The sequence below is a fragment of the Engystomops pustulosus genome, chromosome 5 (genome assembly GCF_040894005.1).
Source record: "Engystomops pustulosus chromosome 5, aEngPut4.maternal, whole genome shotgun sequence".
Classification (NCBI taxonomy): domain Eukaryota; kingdom Metazoa; phylum Chordata; class Amphibia; order Anura; family Leptodactylidae; genus Engystomops; species Engystomops pustulosus.
In genome coordinates, this window is record NC_092415.1 from 103,662,975 (window position 1) to 103,685,206 (window position 22,232).

The window sequence follows — 22,232 nt, forward strand, 5'->3', positions numbered from 1 at the left end:
TGTACACAACTCTCCACAAAGTATGATACCCAATCCCTCCCGCGTATAACATTACCCCATATCTGGTGGTAACCTGCTGTATGGGCACACGCAAGAGCTGCGCCATTCAGAGCAGATTAAGAATTGACACTTTTTATTGGCTATACTATCTTTATTTTTTTGGTTAATTTGGACATATAAGGGCTTATTTTCTGCGACATTAGATACACTTTACAAATACTTCATTTTAGTGGGTCATTAGCTTATTGATGAGATTTTATTAACTCTTGAATGTATTAAGGAAAAGAAAATCGTCAATTTTGGTTTCCTTTCCTATTGTATTTTTTTTGGAACTGTATACCATACCATATAATATATTATCTTTATTCTATGGATCACTATTACGGTGATACTTAATTTCTAGGTTTTTTTTAAAAATTAATTTCTACAATTTTACTGAAGAAAAACTAATATAGAGAAAACCTAATTTATTTTTGCATCACCATCTTTTCGGATACATAACTTTAATATTTCTTGGTTGACAGAGCTGGTTTAGTGCTTATTTTTTACTTGTTCAGTTTTCCTTTTCAAGATTATAACTCTGATTTTATGGGGATGTAAGGGAAACTATTTTTAGCTAAAAGCAGGGGGTCAGATAGTTACTAGGGGTTTATAGGAACCTGCCACTAGCTGTATTTGTGAAAAACATGGTGACAGGTTCCCTTTAACACAGTGTAATAAAGATGTATTACACTGTGTGATGTAATACATGCTCATGCTCAGTGTGTTATAGCCGGGTCCTGCTAGGGCACTGGCAGACCTGGGGCTGCCTTCGGAGCCATGGATCCCTCCCGCCACAGTGGTGGTGGGTTTCAGATCTAGAGAAGAGGCCGCTTACATGCCGCAGTCATGCATTACCTTGGCATGTAAGGGGTTAACAACCCCGATCGAAGTAATCGCAGGTGTTAGAGGCAAATGTGGGCTGTAATGTAAAGCTAACACCTGCAGCTTCTGGGGCCGCCTCTGTTCGGCAGTCGGTGCCAGAAACGGGACGTAGTAGTACATCACGATGTGGCAAGTCCCTGCCACCCGTGACATACTACTATGTCAAATATCGGTAAGGGGTTTAAAGATAAACATCTCATCTTTCAGATTGCATCTGGCTTATGGTCCTTTGAGCTACAGAACCTTATAAGAGCAGCAGTAAGTTGACCTCTATGATAGATACATTTTATTGATTTGCAGCAGGATTTCTATATAAAAAACTACTACGAGAGTGCAGATCCTAATTACCACTTAAAAATAGTAAGGAAGGGTTTAGGACTTTTGGGGGGGATTTATATAGACTGCATTTTAAGTGCCATTCTTAAAATTCCCCCCCAGCGTTCCATATCTAATATGCTCTAGCCTCTTGCTAGATGTGGATGTAAACTCTGCCAGTTCTGACCTGTTCAGACCATGTCTGACCTGGAGTGGAGATTTCAACTATTGTCTACTATAGTTAATGCAGGGAGCTGGGGAGATCACCTATGGCATTATCCTATAGACCATGGATAAAGGGAAAGGGAGTACCTACCGCACTTGTTTCAAACAAAAGCTCCCGCTCGTCCACAACTATTTTGTAGGTGTTGGCTAATGGAGCACCAAAAGAAAGGATATGTTCATAGTGAAACACTTCCAAAGGTCTTCCTTCTCCTCTTTTGTAGACCGCAACAGATTCAACGCTTACACCTAACCACAGTTCTTGAGGAAATCCACCTTCTTTGCACTAAAGAGCAAGCAAACAAGCAGAAATTGTAGATAATAAATACTTCAGTTTATAAACTCCGGCAATGCCTTTCTTTTCTATCCAATGTACAACAAGCAACACGATTACAAAACCATTCATATGATCTACACAATGAAGTCTTACCTCAACATCAAACAATGTGGATCCATATCCAGGCCATTCTTTTATCAGAGCCATGTATTTAGTGATACACTGTTCTGAAGTCATTCCTTGTAGTTTCTTCCATTTGTCAATAATATTGGTCCTGGTTGACATCACCTCTTCTTTAACCCACATATCAGTTTGATCTTCTTCAACTTTCTGTTTACTCACAGAACCACTTCTAAAGCTTCTTCTTAAGGTTCCTTCCAAGAAACTAGACCTTTTTCTCTCAGATCTTTCAATTGGGGTGGACACTTTGGTGGACTGGGAAATTCGAGATTTCAGTTTCTGTACTGGATAAAAGTGTTCCATTTCTGGTACAGTTGTGTGTGGGCTATGGTCTCCTTGTGAATATTGTAACCTTAAAGCTGCAAGAACTTGTAGAGTTTCTTCAGGTGCTGGATAGTGGCCCCGAATAACTGCTTCATGTGCCTAAGAAGAGTTATAATGTGAAGTCAGTGTGGCAGATCTGCTCAAGTTTTTTAATAGTGTCTTTAGATTTTTTTCCACAAAAGATTTATTAAAGAGGCCTGGACAGCTTGATAAATGTTGTGCATGGGATGTTAAAGTATTCAGTGGATATACAATTTGTTTGTTAAAATACCACACAAGTGGAGTGGAAGTGCGCCTAAATTTGCAACTATTTGTGACACTTCATAAATCTGTCTAACATCTGGAGTAAGTCTAAAGAGAAAAGTGGAGTGGGTTTACAAAAAGTAGCAAATTTGGTGCAAACCGGCAGAGACATTTTGAAAACAATAAACAGACGTAACTGATTTGTCAATTCTCTTATTGTAATATAGATAAGGTGGTCAGATTACTCTTACCTGTTCAAACATAAATGCATATTCAACACTGTCCCTTGGCACGTGTTCTGTGTCTAAGAAGCAGTACAGTTTAAAGTAGAACTTCCATTGCCGGTCTCCCGCATCTGGACTTGCTGCAAGCCTTGCAAGGACAAAAAGAGTGTATAAGATTTCTTTCTGCATTGCTCATAAATTCCTTTAGAGAATAATAAATGCTCTAATACTTGAGAGCTATCAAGTGACTGATATTTAAAAAATCTCTGCATAGAATATCATAAAAAAGATATAAAATATATATATACATTTTTTGATTGTTTATATAATAAGAAGAAATTACTCAGTGGGTAGATCTGGAGTAGTTCAGTCCCAGAAGACCAAAGTAGACCTTCAACTAATACTGGCAGTGGCAATCATTCCTCTTGTGACACTTAACTTTACATAGTTCTATTTCAAGTTTTGGCCTGGGGGTAACTGAAGAAGCCATTAATGGTAGTCTGACTCATAATATGGGAAGAAAATTACTTATAGCTAAATTATTTTTCATTATCCTGTTTAACTGGTTTATGAATAAATTAGATAAATATATATACAAGTAAAATAAAGTTTAATAGAAAATAAAACAAAATACTTTATTATGAATGTTAAACACATGAAACCTACTTTTCAAACTTCGCCACTACATCTGCCACAACAGCTCTGCTTTCAATGGCTTTCTCTGTGACTCCATTGTACTCAAAGAGGGAAAACATATTCCTGCTGTCTTCCATTGCCAGGCCCCGGATCAGCTTCTCTACAACCTATAATGAGAAAATTAGTCTTCTAAGTGCATCTACATTTTTGGTGTGTAGCCACTACAAATATTACCCTCTGCAAACCATTCTTGCCCATGTAATTCAAAAATATGCTCAGTCCTTAAAAAGCTGCATAGTCCAGTGACTCTCCACTATGGCATCCGGAGGTGGTCATAGAACTAGCATAAGGATAACATTGTCCGAACTTAAACATACCTACGCTACCATAAATTCTAGCATTTCACCATTTCACAAATCTAATTACATTTCTAAAGAAAGATGGTTTCATTTATCCAAGGAATAGGATGTGCTGAATATATCAAATCAATCGTGTTATTTCTTTTCCCAAAGGTCCTATAAAATCTAATGCGTTTGGTTAGTGTCCATCTTTTGTCGAGTTCTTGGTCATTTCTGTAAGGTCTCACCTCGCCGGCTGTGGTGTGAGAGGTGATAGTGATCTTACATGCCCCTCCACCATGGCAGTAGACTGTGGTTGCTATTTCCTGCCTCTTAATTAAGGCTTCAATTTCATCTCGAGATGGTACAAACTCCCGGCATTTGGTTTTCTTCAATGACTCGTAGATGAATACAGCATACTTCTCCATCTCTGAGCCTTGGAACTGTTCTCTTATTCTAAAAAAATAGGAAATAAAAACCTTACATTTTTATCAAACTCTGAATAAATCATCAGCACAAGCTGTATACATAAGGGATGACACCATTTTGGAGTAGGGTAGCACAATGCATCAAAATTTCTATACCTTTTCGGTTTTAAAAGAGGCTAAAACGGTTAAATACCAGGATTCCTTGCTGTTCGATCCTGACCATGTGATCACTTCTCCACCAATCAAAGAGAAGGCAGTACATGCTGTGTGTGAGCGCAGGCAAGGAGACAGAAGCAGGGAGATTCTTTGCTGCGCTTGAGGTAACTTCTAATGAAGTCTACGTTTCTCCTGCCCCCAGTTCTCCTGACTTCGCTGACCCTTATGCAATGTCTTGAACCCTAGTCCTGAACCTCGGAAGAAACATGACCCACTCCCAGTGTCCGTCAGAGCCAATTTGCAGGCTGCCAATGCCATGAGAGAAGATTAGCCCGCTCAATGCTGGTCCATGACCTGTTCAGCTCAAGACTGGTGTAGCTTAATATGTTTCTGCACTGTTAATTAGGGTGCATTCACATGTTGCACTTTTTGGATGCATTTTTAAACGCACCCAGATAGATACACATGCGTTTTATACTTTACTATGCGTTTGCCTGGTAAGCATTTTTCATTATTGCTGGAAGTTTGAGCAGCTGTTTCAACATTGGGAGAAAGCTGCTTACACTTGCAATGCAATAAAGAAAAACACATTTAAACCAGTCAAACACATTGTAACATGTAAAATGCATGAGTTTAAAACCTCATCCAAAAAATGCCACATATGAACTCATAGAGGTCTGGAAGCAGGGCTGAAGGGTGTTTATAATGATCTTACTGTGAAAAGTCACACGTGCCACTAGTATTGAGATTATAATTTAACGCTAGCACACAGTAGGCGGGCCTCAGCCCTATTACATATGTGTTTCCAAGGAAACACATGCGATCGGTAACCAGACCCTGGATTCTTGTATTAATTAAATGCAATATGCGCATATGTAATTGGGTCGAATCCCCCCGACCGCATGCGCTAGCTTTATGAAACACAACGCTGTGTGACTGCAGCCAAAGGGTTGCAGCCGTGTGTCCTGATGCAACCTACACTTAGAAATGCTAGTTTTAGGTTTCTAGCCCCCTCCTGGGACAAAAGAAAAAGTTCTAAAAAGTTAAGAAATAAAAAAAAACAACAAATAATACCCCTTTAATCCATTTTTTATAATAAAAAACAAAACTTTTAATAAAACACCCTCGTTTGTAACTCACAATCTGTAAATATAATCCATTATTTAACCCGTTTAGTGAGCACCGTAAAAAATCCCCAACAAATTTAGTCCCTCAATCCCTCAACTAGCTCCATCGGAGCAAAAATTAGACAGTGTTGACTTTGGGAAGATGGTGATTCAAAAAAACAATGTTTTAACAAACATTTCAGATAGCGCTTTTTTCTTTTTATGAAAAGTATCGCATTGGTATCGAGTATCGTGATACTTTTCCAGGTATCGTAACGCACTCAAAATTCTGGTATCGGTGCATTTTGGAGTATATGACTTCTATTCTGCATTTTCTAAATTTCACCTTCAGTCTGAATTTGGAATCGTGTCTGTGCTGTTGGGGGTAAGACCAGGGGCGTAACTAGGAGAGGCTGGGCCCCATAGCAGATTTCTGCACGGGGCCCCCCTTCCCCTTAAAAAAAAATTAAAAAATTGATAATATATATACATATATATATATATATATATATTCTATGTTCTTACGGCCAAAGATTGAGCATGCTCTATCTCTTTTGCTCGAAACAGTGAGTACTCGTTGTGCTCACCGTACCGAGCCCAGGCGCTATAGACACCTATGAGGGAAGTATATCCGGCAGCAAATTTGCAGTAAGATATACGTCCCCCATACGTTCTTGTGAATGTACCCCTATACAGACATGTTTATACAATTACACACATTTATATACTGATATATACACACACATAAAGTTCTACACACATATACTCACACCCATATACATACAAGTATAGACTTATACACATATATGCACTCATATACATTTATACACTAATACACAGAGTATATACAAACTCAATCAGTATATACCCACATACCCAGTATACACATTATACACATATACAATATATTATATATATATATATATATATATATATATATATATATATATATATATATATACACACACACATACAGTATACACTGACCATATATACACATACATGCAGGATAAAAACACCATATACACACATGCTGCATATACATACAAAATATACACACATATAGCAAATAAACACACATTCAGTATATACAGCATACATACTTACCATATACAAAAACACACATACATCATATATATATATATATATATATATATATATATATATATATATATTATATTTAAATGTGCACATATATATGCTTATATAAATACAGTGTTTGCTTCTATGCATTTATACACAGTATATACATATATATAATATATATACATAAATACAAAGATGCATATATACACATATGCATAGTATTAAAACAGATTCACAGTATATACACAGTATATATATATACACATATATACACATATATATATATATATATATATATATATATATACTATATATATATATATATATATACTATATATATATATACACACACACATACACACACACATATATATATACACAGAATATGCATATATAACCAGTATATACACAGTATATACACAGTATATACATATGTACACACAGAATATGCATATATAACCAGTATATACACAGTATATACATATGTACACACAGAATATGCATATATAACCAGTATATATACAGTATATACATATGTACACACAGAATATGCATATATAAACAGTATATACACAGTATATACATATATACACACAGAATATGCATATATAAACAGTATATATATACAGTATATACATATATACACACAGAATATGCATATATAAACAGTATATATACAGTATATACATATATATAAACAGAATATGCATATATAAACAGTATATATACAGTATATACATATATATAAACAGAATATGCATATATAAACAGTATATATACAGTATATACATATATATAAACAGAATATGCATATATAAACAGTATATATACAGTATATACATATATATAAACAGAATATGCATATATAAACAGTATATATACAGTATATACATATATATACACAGAATATGCATATATAAACAGTTATATATATGCATGTAAATACATATATACACACAGATAAATACATCTGTATATACTTACCTTTCAAGAAGTTTGGGGGCTGTATTGGCGTCAGGTGGGTGTCCGGTGTCATTCAGACGGCTTTCGTGCGTGAGCGGGGGGAAAACGGGGGGGGGGAGTGAGGAGGGGGGTGAGTGCGAGCGTGGGGCGGCAGTGCGAGCGCGGGGGGGGGGGGGGGCTGTGCTGGTAGGTGGAGTGTAAACTGTGCGGGTCAGAGAGGTGGCGAGTGGGCGGGTCATTGAGATGAGCGGGGGGGTCAGGAAGATGAGCGGGCAGGCTATCCAGGAAAGAGTTGGGCGGACCAGGAGAGGTGTGGGCGGTGGCCGGGACACAGAGGGAGGGGCCCGGGGCACGATCCGGCAGGCACCGGCAATGCAGCCCCGGACCACTTAGCCCCTGCCGTGGCAAAGCACAGCAGGGAGTGGGACCATGCATCCCTGGGCCCCTGAACCTCACGGGCCCCGTAGCAACCGCTACGGCTGCTACAGCGGTAGTTACGCCACTGGGGTAGACCTGCTACTGTGATGCACTACTCTCCCTCCCCTCTGTATAGAGGTGTGCTGCTGTCCACACAGAATAATCTCCTTTTATGAAGAAGTAAGGAGGGTAGGTTAAGTGAAAAAAAAGCTTTAATTTTAGCTATAATACAATCTGTGTAAGTAAGTTTAGTTCTCTCAAAAGGCGCAGGCAAAAGTGTATAAGGGGGTTTCAGAAGAATTTGCCGAGTCAACAAGCACACATGCCTGATATATCATCCTCTAAGATAAATCAAACAAGTATAATCATAAAAGAATGTATAGTTGGAAGGAAGGATAATGAGATAAAATCGCTCAGTAGTTCACTAATTCTAGGTTCAGCCTGGTAAATCCCACCTCCACTCAGAGCAAGCTTGTCAGACCAAACTCGCTGATAGGCAACGGGCTTGAGCCTGATCCCTTCAACCTGTTACCAGGCAAGACAGATTCTCCCTGCAGAAATTCTAGTCATGATGTAGGCTGAATTAAATATGTCATTTAACTAGTACTTATCACTTATAAACATATCTCACCTCTTCAAATGAAATTTGAGATACTTCAAAATAGTACGACTAGGTGGAAAGGTACAGCTGAGACATGTGAGTATCTGCCAGTGGTACAGGTTCCCAGTGCTGCCAGGATGAAGAGCTTTGGTGGTCTGTTTAATAAGCTGACAGTACAGCTCATCTCTTAGGGGTCTTAAATCATGACCAGTCTGAAGAATACCCTGGATTATAGGGACAGGATCAGAGAGAGACTCAAGCTGTTGCAAAGAATTGAAAATCTTGATAGCTTCATCTTGGAGTGTTGTATAGCCTTTGTCTTTTAACACTGCAACAAGAAATGACATCGCTGATGAGTTTCCAGGACAATCTGATAACATGCATAATTGAATTAATGTAATTGAAGGCATAATCTATTAAATTACAGAATATGCTGTACTGATAACAATGACTTAAGGGGGCTGACTATACAATTTATTAAAAGTAGTATTACTTCTTCACTGCATTTCATATTAGAAGAACAGAAGAACCATTTTACGTACTTATGACATTTCCGCAGGATACTGTATAGCAGTGATGGCAAATGTTTTAGGGACTGAGTGTGCAAACTACAACATAGACCCGCTTATTTATCGCCAAGTGCCAACACAGAAATTTAATTTGTGATTTATACTCCCTTCTCTGTCACAGTTTTCATTGATACCAGCCCCTGAGGACCCCAATAAAGCAGAAAATAGTCCCAGGTAGGGCTGTCACTTTAAAATAGCTCTGTGCACACCAAGTCCTGGGCTTTCTGGGACTGCAGGAAGATACCTGGAGTCATCTCTGGTGATGGCCTGGGTGCCCACAGAAAGGGCTCTGAGTGCCACCTCGGGCACCAGTGCCATAGGTTAGCCATCACTGCTGTATAGCATAAATACCTGATATGTCAAAGGAAATTACTGTCTATCAATTTTCTGAGCCAATTTTTGGGCCACATTAGGAAATACTAAGAAAGTAAAGAATATTTTTAATATATTCCATTACTGGCAGCTAGAGGGAGCATCATCTTTGTCTTGTTTTAATGCAAGGTACTGAATACTGATGGTTTTTATTGGCCCTTCAAAGTGATGGCATGATCGGGGAGGGGTAAGTGTACTGCTTTTATTCTCCTGTAGGAGTAGGAGAACAAGTGTTGGAACAGCAGGGAATGTATTTGGCTGTGAGCTGATCTGATTGCTGCAGATCAACACAGTTACCTGTCATATACAAATCTGTGACTTCTATATGTGAAAATGATCCCTGTGAGGGTGTTCTTGAATTCAGTGCTTTGATATGACTTTATTTGAACATAACAAACATGCATATAACCCTCTGGCTCCTCCTCCATAATTATGTCATCACAAGTCTTGTTCATTGCACAGGAAATAGGGTCTGTTCCCATTCCTAGTCATCTATGAACTGTGTTCTCTGTGCATTAGCAAAGTACACAGCTAAAGCTCCTTCTGGTGGCCAATAGTAGGAATTATAAAAAATGATTCTATCATTTTTAATTTTCCTTACATATGTAGACCATTAACCCCCAACCGCAGTTGGGGTTAGCCCTATTGGTATGATGAAGCAGTAAGACTGATGCTATGGTGATTTTTGAAGATCAATATTTCCTAATGACTGTCTATATAAGATTTAAACTCTTTACTGTATGAGCATGCATACATACAGAGAAGTTTTACCCACCGCATTTCTTTAACATAGAAAAAAACAGGAATCTTAATACTTTTTTACTGAAGATTTTTTTCTTAAAAATTGTAGAGTGAATATTAGTCTTTTCAGCTTCTACTGCTCTACCATTTACTGATGTGATTTCATGTACAATATATATAAAATAAATGACATACAGTTTAAGTTGATGTCTCCATAGGGAAGCGGCAGTAACGGAGAATGCAGAGGGTGATGAGTATAACGCAGAATTGGGTTTCTTCTGTATATCTGCTCCACAACGTCATTATTCAAGCAGTTTTCCTTAAAAACAAAAATACACAATTCAATTGACAGGTTCATGTCACAGCCAACATTGGTTCTTTATTTATAATAGGAATATTTATATTCTATACAAATGTCACACACCTTGATATTATCATATTTTACCAGCCGGGTGATGGCTGCAGATTAACCTCTTTATTTAGTAAATTCTCACCTTGATGTCCTGTATGAGCTGCTGTGTAGGGGTATCTATAGGCGCCTTGGTGTCAATTACATTCTGGATAGCACTAGCCCACCTTGTAGCTTCATTTAATAGCTTTGTATACAGACGATAACAGTGTTTGCGCCCATACACTATTACATTCCAGTACCCTGTTAAACAATTGATGTGCATGAATACTTACAATATTGACTTTCAATACATCAAGGATCTTGTTATAAATTACAAATTTATTACCAGTTTCTTTAAAGATTTTCTCTTCCGGCTGCACCACAGAACATAGGCTGTTCAGAACCAATGTGCCCAATTTAATGGCATTTTTCTCAGAATTCTTGTAATAGTCTAGTGAATTGTGGGTAAGGACAAACCAACGCTTCTTCAGTTTCAACAAAGACATTTTAGGGTTGTTTTTCACCTCTTTGTGTAGCCAACCTATAATATAACATAAAGTACAATGTTAATTATGTGGCTATAGCATAATGGGGGTTCAGTATCCAGTTAGCCTAAGGTAGAACTTGCTTCTCACCTCGAACAATGAATTCCTGTCCTTCCACTCGGGTGTCACCCTTTGACCTCTGCAGTAATGTGATCCAGTGATGCATTTCTTCAGGCGTGTCAGAGTTACAGTGAAGGACACGGTTTGCAGTGATGATTACAAATGAATTTGGTCTAGCAGTGGAAAAAAAGTGAGAAAATGTTATTAGCTGTTAAGTAAACATGGACACTGTTTGCACAATAGCTAGTGGCCCAATAATAATTTGCTCTCAGGGAGCAGATAATTACATATCAAACAAAAGGGGGGGGGCTCTCATTTTGTTATTTACAGTAAAGCTAGCCAGTCGCCATTCAAATAACTTGTAAATGTATCATGCCAAATGTCATAGAAGCCTAGCCCTTATAGACTGCAGGGCATTTTCCTAGTGTGTGATGTGATCTGCTGTGTTGTCTTTATGTACTGATTATTATCTTCTATGTGTATGTCTTGCCAAGTCCAATGTTGGGAGAACAATAACAATATGCATTAAAATTACACATTTTCTACAACTTTTACCTTTTATTAATGAGGTAATCATAGTTTTCTCACCTATCAGGGTTATCAGACGCACAGACAGAATCAATCAATCCTACATCCAATGTGCCCTGCCGAAAGAGAAAATATCTTATTCATTAATCACACCAGATAGCATTTATCTATTGGGGCACATTTACTAAGGGCTGTGCGCCAGTTTTCTGACGGACTTTCTAGTGCAAACTGCATGCACAGGTATTTAACAAGTGTCTGCACCATAAATAAGTCGCACACGACCCTGCTGCACTAGGCATCATGCGGCACAAATTATGGGGCACACCGATGCTCAATCCGACAGAAGTGTGTTGCACACCCCATGTTAAAGATAGACCAGAAAAATGTGGTGCACTCTGTCAGGCCAGTTTGGGGAGCGCCAGACTCCTGAAGAACGTGCGCCAGAAATCATGAATATGGGGCACCCTGCATTATACACAGGCAAGACACATTTAGTGCAGTTTGCCCCATTCTTAGTGAATGTGCCCCATTGAGTGAATTGTACCAGCATATATTATGATGGACAGACATATGCACTATATAGATCTAGAGAGTTCACAGCCATATCTTTTAGTGGAGTACCAGTCCAACACGGTTTAGCTAAAGAACTATTTATATTTACAGGACACACACGAGAAAACATCTTGTCAGTTGTAATTATTTGGCACGGGAGGTCATGCTTGGTACATCGTAGATAAAAATTGCGAGTTGTCAGTTTCATCTGGCATGATATAAGATGAATAGAATACATTTTATACACAGATGGACACAGTAATGTTATGATTGACGAGACAAGAAACAGAACAATCAATTGTAAGCACAAATTGCTGTAAATATTGTAGAACTTGAGGAGTGTGATGGTTTGTACTGTACTCCTACTGCAATTAGTGTTTACTCTCCTTAAACTAATTGTTCTGTTGCTTAGTATTGACAAAATTGCTGACTGATTCCCTTGAAAAGAAAAAGTTTAACATGCTGACCCGGGAGCTCAATAGTGAGTTACTTTAAAGAGAACCTGTCATGCAAATTAACACACCCAAAATAAAGACTAAGGGGGAGATTTATCATTTGTCCTGTGTAGCTTTTTGGCAAACATCGTTTTAGCGGTTTTTTAGTGAGAAAAAAACAACAACTCAAAAGTCGTGCAATGGCGGAAAAAATACACCACAGAGTGTGAAACACCACATTTATCAACTGAGGATTTTCAAAAGAACACAAATTTAATCGAAAAACTGCACCACAGTATGTACTGTATGGTGTATGTGGGTCCATTGCTACTACAGGGGAAGATTGAGCAAAAACTTCAAAATTGAGCAAAATTTTATGCTTGAGGTATCTGAGAATTTCCTGTGCAAAACATCGCAAAAAGGCAAAAATTGAGCAGATGTTAAACATACGTGTGGCTGGTGCAGTCTATTCGCATAGAGCACACAGAGCTGATAGTCACATAGGACGGCATTTAACACTGCACATATACCCTGCCCCATGATAAAGCTCCCCTTAAGACTTTGATTAAAAAGTATTGTCCTTATCCCTAAATGGTCCCTTTCCATGGCCGCAATGTTACAAAATCAGTTTGTAAACTTATATGCAACTCACCCGATGTGAGTCATGTGAGTCATGCGAGTGATGTGCATATTTAAATTTTCCTGCATTACCTTGCCTCCTTGTTCTTGATTGACATTCTATGATACTGAGAGCTCTGTTACATCATTGGGCACTTATAGTCTTGTGATCAGGATGACATCATCTAAGGTCCTGTAACATTTGCAACATCTACCCCATGAAATCACAGCAGCCTCCATGGAGGATGGGGAGGAGTAGAATTCCATGGAGGTTACTGTGATTTAATGTGATCAAATATATGCAAGGTGTACCGTTTGTAATGTCAGGAGGCTTAAAGGGGTTGTACGGTCCCTGAACCTCCAAAACAAACTCCTACACCATCTACTACATACAACTTCCACTTGAATTTTGTGTTAATAGCTATTTTTGCAAAGAATTACCTCTTTATTCCTGCAGGCAGGAACCGAGGAAACAAGATGGCCGCCGCACTCTGCATTGAGACTACAAGTCCCATGATGCTTCGCTCCCACCAAGCAGAGTGTGCTCGTGCACAGAATACAGAGCTCAACAGCGATTGGCTGCTGGTGCTGTGGGCTTGTGCTTGTAGAGGAGGAGGGGGCGGGACTGCTGTACTGCTGCACTGACTGAAGGCTCGTGCACTGTATACTAAGTCGGCTGCTACAACAAGCTTTACCTCCTGTGGTGCACAGATGCGCGCACACAGGAGGAGGGAGTGTGGAACTGGCTGCAGATCACAGGCAGCTGAACACGCATGCGCGGCCAGCGGAGGGAACAGTCTACATGTCGTTTCCCAGGAGATCAGGTAGTATAAACAAAAGCTAACCTTATAAGTTCAGATTTCATTATGTCTAAAAGTACCTAAAATCGCTGATAACATTGTATTTATGTATTGAGCTACTTTTGTTTGTCTGCAATGTGCAGGGCAATGTCTGCCACCTTACAACCCCTCTAAGGACCTGTGATGATGTCACTCTGGTCACATGACATGCTGAGACAGGCAGGACATGCCTTCTCTGATGCCAGGGAATATAACATAAAGTTGATTTATGTGGATATAAGGGAAAATATTTTTTAGCTAAAAGAAGGGTGTCAATTAGTTAATAGGGCTCTATGATAGGGAGTCACTAGAAGAATATGTTAAAGGTGGTGATAGGTTCTCTTTAACTTCTTGTATCAGATATGCTTTTCCATTTAATTTGCATCTTATTAAAACACTGCCACCGATTACATTATGTCACAACAGGGATCTAAAGTATAGTGCACTGAAGCAGATATATCCATACACCAAATTCTTCTGTAAAAAGACAGATGTATGGTGCCCATACACAAAAATTAGTAAAAACGTCCATAGGATTACAATAATCACTGACTTATATGCTTCGCTGAGTAATGAAAGGATTTCCACTTACCACAGCATTTTGTGGATTTGCTTGCTCATCATGCATCTCCCGAATTTCCTGCTCGGTGGATGACTGAACCTGGCTCATAACGCTGAACCACTGACTGTAGGAAGGACACAGACAGTAAACAGTCATGAAATGTTTTTATAAAGAACCCTATTCTCAATATATCTTACAACTTGTAAGTCAAAAGTCCCATTAGTTCCTTTATTTTTTTTAAATCATAAAAAGTATACCCTATATATAGAGTCACTCACTTAGGTGCTGTATGTTAAAGGAAATCAACTACTTGTAAAGCGTACTTTTTAGTTGAGCTCAATTACTGGTAGGAGTTTTCTTACTTATAAAGGAAGTTGTTTTCTGCTTAGTGGAAACTGTGGAAATGTGAAGAAAAAATAAGTTCTAAAAATATTTAAATGAGGCTCCAGCACTGCAGGGTGGAACCAATTTGCATAACTCCCTCCCCTTCCCCTGACCGAGAGCCAGTGACATTGTCCTGCGCATGCGTGTTAGTGATCCGCGCCAGCCAGGTGATGTCAGTGCATCAGGGGAAGGCGAGAGAGGTGTGCAAAATTATGTAAATATGGAGCGCCGAGCATCACATTTCCACAGTTTCCAGTAAGTAGAAAATAAGTGCCTTTATAAGTAAGAAAACGCCTACCAGTAAGTATGTGGTTACTAGTGGTTGGCTACTGGTAGTGCACACATATTCATATATCATACATACAAGCTTCTATTCTGCCATCTAACATGAACTGTAGTAGCGTACTGGAGTAACAGGTATACGTGCTTTACAGAAGTTCCTGCATTCGTGTACTGGAAATACAAATCGTTATCCTCCAATGTTTTTTTGGAAAAGTTAGATATGGGTCACAAACCGGATAAGGCCAAAATTATTAACAAAACTGTGTGCCAACTTCTTCATAGGATTTGAATTAGATATATGTCTACGTGCTACGATAAATTTCCTTATTACTTAAAATAACATTTCCTTATTCTCGGTCATATACAGGACAGTCTTATGTGGCATACGTTTTAAAAGTTATCTATAAGTTTTACAAACATGTAGAGTATGACTGATAAGGCAGAAATGATTAGTGGATAATTAGGTCAGAAAGAAGCTATAAACAACAGTAAGCAAATTTGAGATGTGACCTGCATTATTTATAAATTACCAGCAGGTGGCGAATTTTGTATTACTACCAAACTCTACACTGTTGAAGCACTGGATGTTCAAGAGACAGCTAATGCAATTTCATGTATAAAAGTGTACTTCAGAATACTGCTGACCCCAGAACACATTCTTAGAATGGTGACGTGATGTGGAACGGAAAGGTAAAGCAGGGAGTAAGTGGACTGGCTATATTTGATGATCTCATTGCGCTTGCCAGCCTCTGTGTCACCCCCAGAGAATACTAAATGGTAGCATTATAATTAGGGAGTGCATAAATAGGAGGATATTACAAAGCAACATTTTAAGAAAGGGTTCCAGAAAAAGGGGCATTTAAAGTGGGAATGAAACAGAAAAGGAGGTACTAAAGGTGGGCTACAAAAAATGCTGGTATTACAAGTGGGAATGGCTAAGGGGGATATTATTAATGGAAGCTTATGGGAGGGGCATTTTAATTAAAGGGCTACAGGAAGGGGGCATTATTGGTGGGTCACTTTATGGGGAACAGGGCAGCAATTTACATCTGGAGGACATAGGACAGGAGGCATTATAATGTGAGGAACATAGAAAGTGGTTTTATACAATTTATATGTGCAACAGTAAGGGTGGCATTACACCTGGTGGGGTGTTACAGATGTTGGGGGCATTATAATATGAGGATCCACTAAAAGGCGCAATAACAAAGAGTAGTAGTCAACAAGCTGGTATTATACAGTATGGATACAAGGTGGGGTAAAATTTTCTACAACTTATGTCCCTCTTTTGGTGTTGTAAAAGTTGGGCGGTATGAGGTTTATGTGATTTTGAATTACCTAAAAATAAATACTATGTATAACTGATATACATTTTGTAAATGGGATTGCTTTATATAAAGACATCCCTGGACTATATAAAAGTGTTACCACTGGAAGTAAAAGAGTTTCTTTTAATTTTGTCCTATTGTAGTTTTCTGTGTATAGGAAGAGCATTCACAGTTCATTCACTTGGTGCAATCATTGCTTATGATTGTGAATAGTTGGTCTCACCTTGCATCTTCAGGGGACTCTGCAACTAAGTGGTATGTCCTATTTCCAAGCACGATGTCAATGCCATTCTCTTTGCCTGTGTTGTCAATAATCTCTCTGTAATGTATGAAACAACCTTTTAGTAAATATAGGATAGTAATCTATTTGGTTTAAACATTATTACCCACCACATATATTATAGTTTAGTTTTAGGTTCGGAATCTGCATAATTAACATTCTAAAGGCAATTAAACAAACAAATTCATTGGTAAATTGACTAATTCTGTCTAATTTTTAAACATTATAAACAATCTAAATATGCACCATCACATTGGCCGATCCTGCATGATACATCTGATGCATATTTTGTCCCATTTACATTACAACTATTAGCTGGCTTAGGCCTCATGCACATAACCATTTTCTTGGGCCGTGAGCTGGTTGAGCAGTGGCATCTCAGTAAACTTCTATGGTGCACATTCACAGTGCGGTGATGCACACTGCATGCCCAATTCCCAAGGATAGAGGTGGCCAATTCCCATGGATAGAGGTGCCCAACTCCTATTGATGCCACCGGCCGATACGGGCTACAAAAAAGGCCAATATGCATAATGCCTTACTTTGTACTAGAACTCTGCATTGCTAGTTTCGTCCAGTTACTTTCGTCAAGCTATTCCATTTTTCCCAGCAAGTCACAGTCCTATACTGCCCCCATCTCCCCCCATGAAGCTCAATTTTATTTTTATTTTATGATTTCTCATTAATTTGTGGGACATGAATGTGGTGCACATTTTTCTACTATAGTTCATTAACAAATTCTGCTTAGTTTGTAATACAAAATCAAGCTACTCCCTCCCACAGAGATGCATATTCCAGCATATAACAGTGTGTGTATGGAGGCTGCATGAGCTCACATCTAATCTCCCTGTGTTTGGTTAAACAGCTCTGGCAGAGAGTGGATTAACCCTTTCACTTTCAGCAGGATGTTTGAATTGAGTGCTCATAGTATATTACAACCAGGGAGAGAACAAGAAAGGTTAACACAGCTGTGTAACAATCAGGAGAGGAGAGAACCATCTATAATGTCAGCTTTGCCATAGCAATGTGGAAGTAACATTGCAACTAAGAGGCAATTGCAGTCTATTTTTTTTTCAAAACTAAGAAGAATTTTTAAATGAAGTATAATAGAAAATAGTTCACAACACTACCCCCCCTAAACAATATCAAAAATATGGAAGAATGGTTACACTTTAATGTAGATGTAGATCAAGTTTCTATAACGAAACTATGAAAGTCAATGGGCATAAACAGGGGAAGAAAGGTGCTTAAAGGTAAAACATTAAATGGGTTGTGGACCCACTGTGTCACCTTACTAGTTTGATTTAGGACTAAAACCAAGAAATTTAACCCCTGTACATGGATCTGACTTTGCTGTTACTTACTTTGCTTCCCGCAGTTCTATACTTCCTTTGAGCCTCTCCTCACTGTCACTTTCGAAATACATCAGCTTGGATTGCCTTAGCACAAACCAACGCTTCTTCCAGTTCCTTCTGGACAGAGTAGAAGATCCTCCACCTTTTTTATAAAGCCAGCCTTGCTTCAAAGCTTCTTGCTTAGACCTGAACCAAAGGAAGGTCTCATCTTTCAAGACACACCAGCGTTTTTTCCATGTATTCATCATCCCACCTGTAGAAGGGAAATGGAAGACTTGATTATTAGATGATCAACTGTAATAGAAGACCATTATAATTTTACTTTTACATGAAAAAATATAGGTGATGTACTGGAACTTTATCAGCCTGATTGACGACAGAGGCTAAAAGGATTGCTGCATTAAAATACACAGGGACATTTTTTATTTATTTTAGATCAGTTTTGGCATAAATTTTTTTTGCAGTATAATGTGCATCTGTTGAGAATGTCAGATGGGCTCAGCAATATGGTGGGTGTCCTTCCAATTAATTTGCACTAATAAACGTAATATCCTGTGAAACTCTTTAAAGGGTTAAAGTTCTTCTAACAGCAAAAAATAACTAGTTTGACAACCAATTTACCCTACAGGCTGACAGTGTTGCTAATGGTATTACGATCACTACATTGACGTCAATGGCAGGTACATACTGTTTTTGCCAAATCCACAATACAATACATCTATTATTCACTTTGGTCTTTTGTACAGTAACCACTGTCTTTGAAAGAGACATCTCTTCCAGGCATCTAAAAGATCAGACAATGTCTGATATGAGACAATATGATCTATTGAATATGTTTTTGATTTTAGACTATACGATATTTATATTCTTTATTATATATATCATATATATTATACGAATTATATACCATATTTACTCAAGTATAAGCCGACCAGAGTATAAGCCGAGGCCCCTAATTTTAACACAAAAACCTGGGAAAACCTATTGAATAGAGTATAAGCCAAGGGTGGGAAATGCATTGGTCACAGCCTCCCCATTATATAGCCTGCCGGACCCTGCCCCACATTATATATAGCCAGCACCTGCCCCCCAGTATATAGCCTGCCAGCCCATATCCTCCAGTATATAGCCTGCCAGCCCATATCCTCCAGTATGTAGCTAGCAGTGGGGAAGCCAGAAAGGTGAATTTTGATATATTTTTTTTTACTTGAGTATAAGCCGAGTTTGGGTTTTCAGTACATTTTTTTGTGCTGAAAAACTAGGCTTATACTCAGTGTGCCTTTTTTTGCTAACTTTTTGTGACTTTTTTGGTACAAATCTGCACCTGGTCCAGGGCAGGTGCAGAGTGAGGATTTTTTTCTTGGACCCCATTTTAAGATGCAAATTGTAATTAGTTGACATACTTGAGGGTGCAGTCACACGTTGCAGTTAAAACTGCATCACAATTAGTTTTGACGTGGTTTTAGGCGCAATTTTGTCAATTTAACAGGTGAAAGACATGAACTGAACAAATGTCATTCACCTGTACAGTTCAAGTCTTTCACCTGTTAAATTGGCATTCCGTGCAGTTTTAACTGCAGTGTGTGACAGCACCCTGAAGGTTGCGTTCACATGTGGCATTTTCATTACCTTTTTAATCACATACAGAAACGCATGTGTTTTACATGTTACGATGCGTTTGGCTGCTTAGAAAGTGTTTTTTCTTCATTGCTGGAAGTGTAAACAGCTGCTTAGATTTCCAATAATGAAGTGAAACACTTTCAAACCAACCACACACGGAAATATGTAAAATGCATGCGTTTCTGCGATGCTATGAAAAACACATACCAAAACACCACGTGTGACCGCAGCCTCATATGTCGTCATCTCCCAGGCAGGACACAGCCTCAAATTCAAAATTTTACAGTAGTGTTCACTCCTACATATAACCCCCTCACATGGCTTGTGTCCATGTAGATTTGTCACATTTGCAACAAAAAGTCTCAAACAAAAAGTCAAAAGTTGCTCCTGCCAGGATAGGAAAAACTGAACATGTATCACAAGATAAAAGACATGATCATACATGGCACAAAAAAGTCCTGCCAAATGTCTCAATTATACACCAAAAATAACCTTCATGTGAATCCACATTATGTACATGTGCCTCTTTCAGCTACCATTACAGCAAGACACATCTTCCACCTCTAGCACAACGTAAACAAAAGTGGCAGAAGGCTAAGTGCTGAAAACTGAAATCCACAAGTCATCAACAGCTTTCTCATTATATATTATAGACACAGATTAACCCCTTTCTGCCAAGGCCCTTTTTTTGTTTTTGGGGTTTAATTTTTAACTCCCCACCTTCAAAAATCCATAACTTTTTTATTTTTCCATGTAAAGAGCTGGTTTTCTGCGTAACACATTGCGATTCGAATGTGGATGAATGTGGATGCAGCAAACGCCCACTTTGTAGGGACAGGCTCTGCCCATGAGCACTCTCCATACCCCCACAGCCGTAATACTACATCACATGTCGGTAAGGGGTTAAATGAAATATTGATATTCCATGACCATAAGGATATACAAAGAAATATCATACAATACACTTACAACTCCACATGGTTTTCTAGATTCATTATTTACAAGAAATAGGTATCAACCTGTTTATGGTCATGTGAGCTTACCTACGTGTGTGACATCACATGACCATGGACAGAGTCTTACCTCATGGAAGAATACATTGGATAACTAGCCTTCGCCAGGCCCTGCACTGTTCCTGTACAGCATCTTCCCAATAAAATTTTCTATACATCATCTCGGTGAGTGCCGCTTCATTATCTTTTTCTTGGAATTATATTAATTCCTATGATAACTGTACTCAACATACATGGACCATTGAGTTGTAGACTAGAAGGGGGTCACATAAAAGATGCAATATCCTATGACTTGGTAAAAGTGGCTTACCTTTCATATAAAGGAAGCTGTGGAAATAAGGTAGTGTAACACAACTGTAGACAGAATCCCGTCTATAGGAAAGCTCATCATCTGTGTCAAATCTTGAATCAAAGTCTTCTTCACTGTCTTCAAACTGCAAGTAAAAAAGCAAAGCATTAAGAGACCCATAACCCAGGGGTTAAATCTCAGATATTTTTTTCTATTGTTAAAATATATAGCTATTAGGAACACTGAAGACAATCCACATTGTCTGTAATTGTTTTTACAGTTTCATATAAACTGCCAAGTATTCCATAGGAGGAATAAGATAGATCATAGAGATGGTAACAGTTATCTGTACAATGATCAGGTGGCCATTATTCTGATAAAATGTTGTATTATACTTAACTAGTTCAGAAACAGATCCACTAAAATAATAACTAGGTTCATTCCCCTCCTGATCCAGAACTACCTTATTAGAGATAATTTGGCAATTTTGATCTGAAAAGTACATTATGGCCCACATTTAAAAGCCCCGACACCACTTTTATGTCTGACTGTGCACTTTCTTATCAGTGAAAACTGCTTGCACATGTATTTAGAAAGTGTCCGCAACACTGTCTGACAGAATTGTGTTGCATGCCTCATGTTAAAGGTGCACCAAAAAATTTGGTGCACTCTGTCAGAGCAGTGCAGGGAGCGCCAGATTCATGAAGAACGTGCAACACATTTCATGAATCTGGCGTCCCCTGCACACTACAAAGGAATACTGCACCTAATTCAGTTTGCACAGTTTTCTGATAAATGTTGGGCTATGTGTGCAAATACCCTAAATGAAATGTTTTTTGCAGAAAAAAAACATATGGCCCTTGTGGTTTTCACTCTTTACATTGCATTGGCTATGGACACATGGAGGTCAGGTTTGTTTAAATCCCATCCATATGCTGAAACCGCTGGTTGATTCCCCCATGGACACCCAGGCAGAGGCTACCTGCACAGGAATGTGTGCATTCATAGGATGCAAGCAAGGGACAGAAGA

At 38.5% G+C, this 22,232-nt stretch overlaps 1 protein-coding gene across 1 annotated transcript in view; it reads right to left on the reverse strand.

The window, feature by feature from the left end:
* MYO10 (myosin X) overlaps window positions 1-22,232 on the reverse strand; it is a 71,885-nt gene that overhangs the window by 1,830 nt on the left and 47,823 nt on the right. Inside the window, exons 23-37 of the mRNA XM_072154760.1 lie at window positions 21,224-21,347; window positions 18,290-18,533; window positions 16,869-16,964; window positions 14,682-14,775; window positions 11,707-11,762; window positions 11,149-11,291; window positions 10,860-11,054; window positions 10,617-10,774; window positions 10,318-10,441; window positions 8,471-8,768; window positions 3,932-4,139; window positions 3,376-3,512; window positions 2,737-2,857; window positions 1,892-2,341; window positions 1,556-1,747 (exon numbers count right to left, since the gene is read on the reverse strand). Coding sequence (XP_072010861.1) covers window positions 1,556-1,747; window positions 1,892-2,341; window positions 2,737-2,857; window positions 3,376-3,512; window positions 3,932-4,139; window positions 8,471-8,768; window positions 10,318-10,441; window positions 10,617-10,774; window positions 10,860-11,054; window positions 11,149-11,291; window positions 11,707-11,762; window positions 14,682-14,775; window positions 16,869-16,964; window positions 18,290-18,533; window positions 21,224-21,347 — 2,640 coding nt within the window. The remainder of the gene's footprint in view (window positions 1-1,555; window positions 1,748-1,891; window positions 2,342-2,736; window positions 2,858-3,375; window positions 3,513-3,931; window positions 4,140-8,470; window positions 8,769-10,317; window positions 10,442-10,616; window positions 10,775-10,859; window positions 11,055-11,148; window positions 11,292-11,706; window positions 11,763-14,681; window positions 14,776-16,868; window positions 16,965-18,289; window positions 18,534-21,223; window positions 21,348-22,232) is intronic.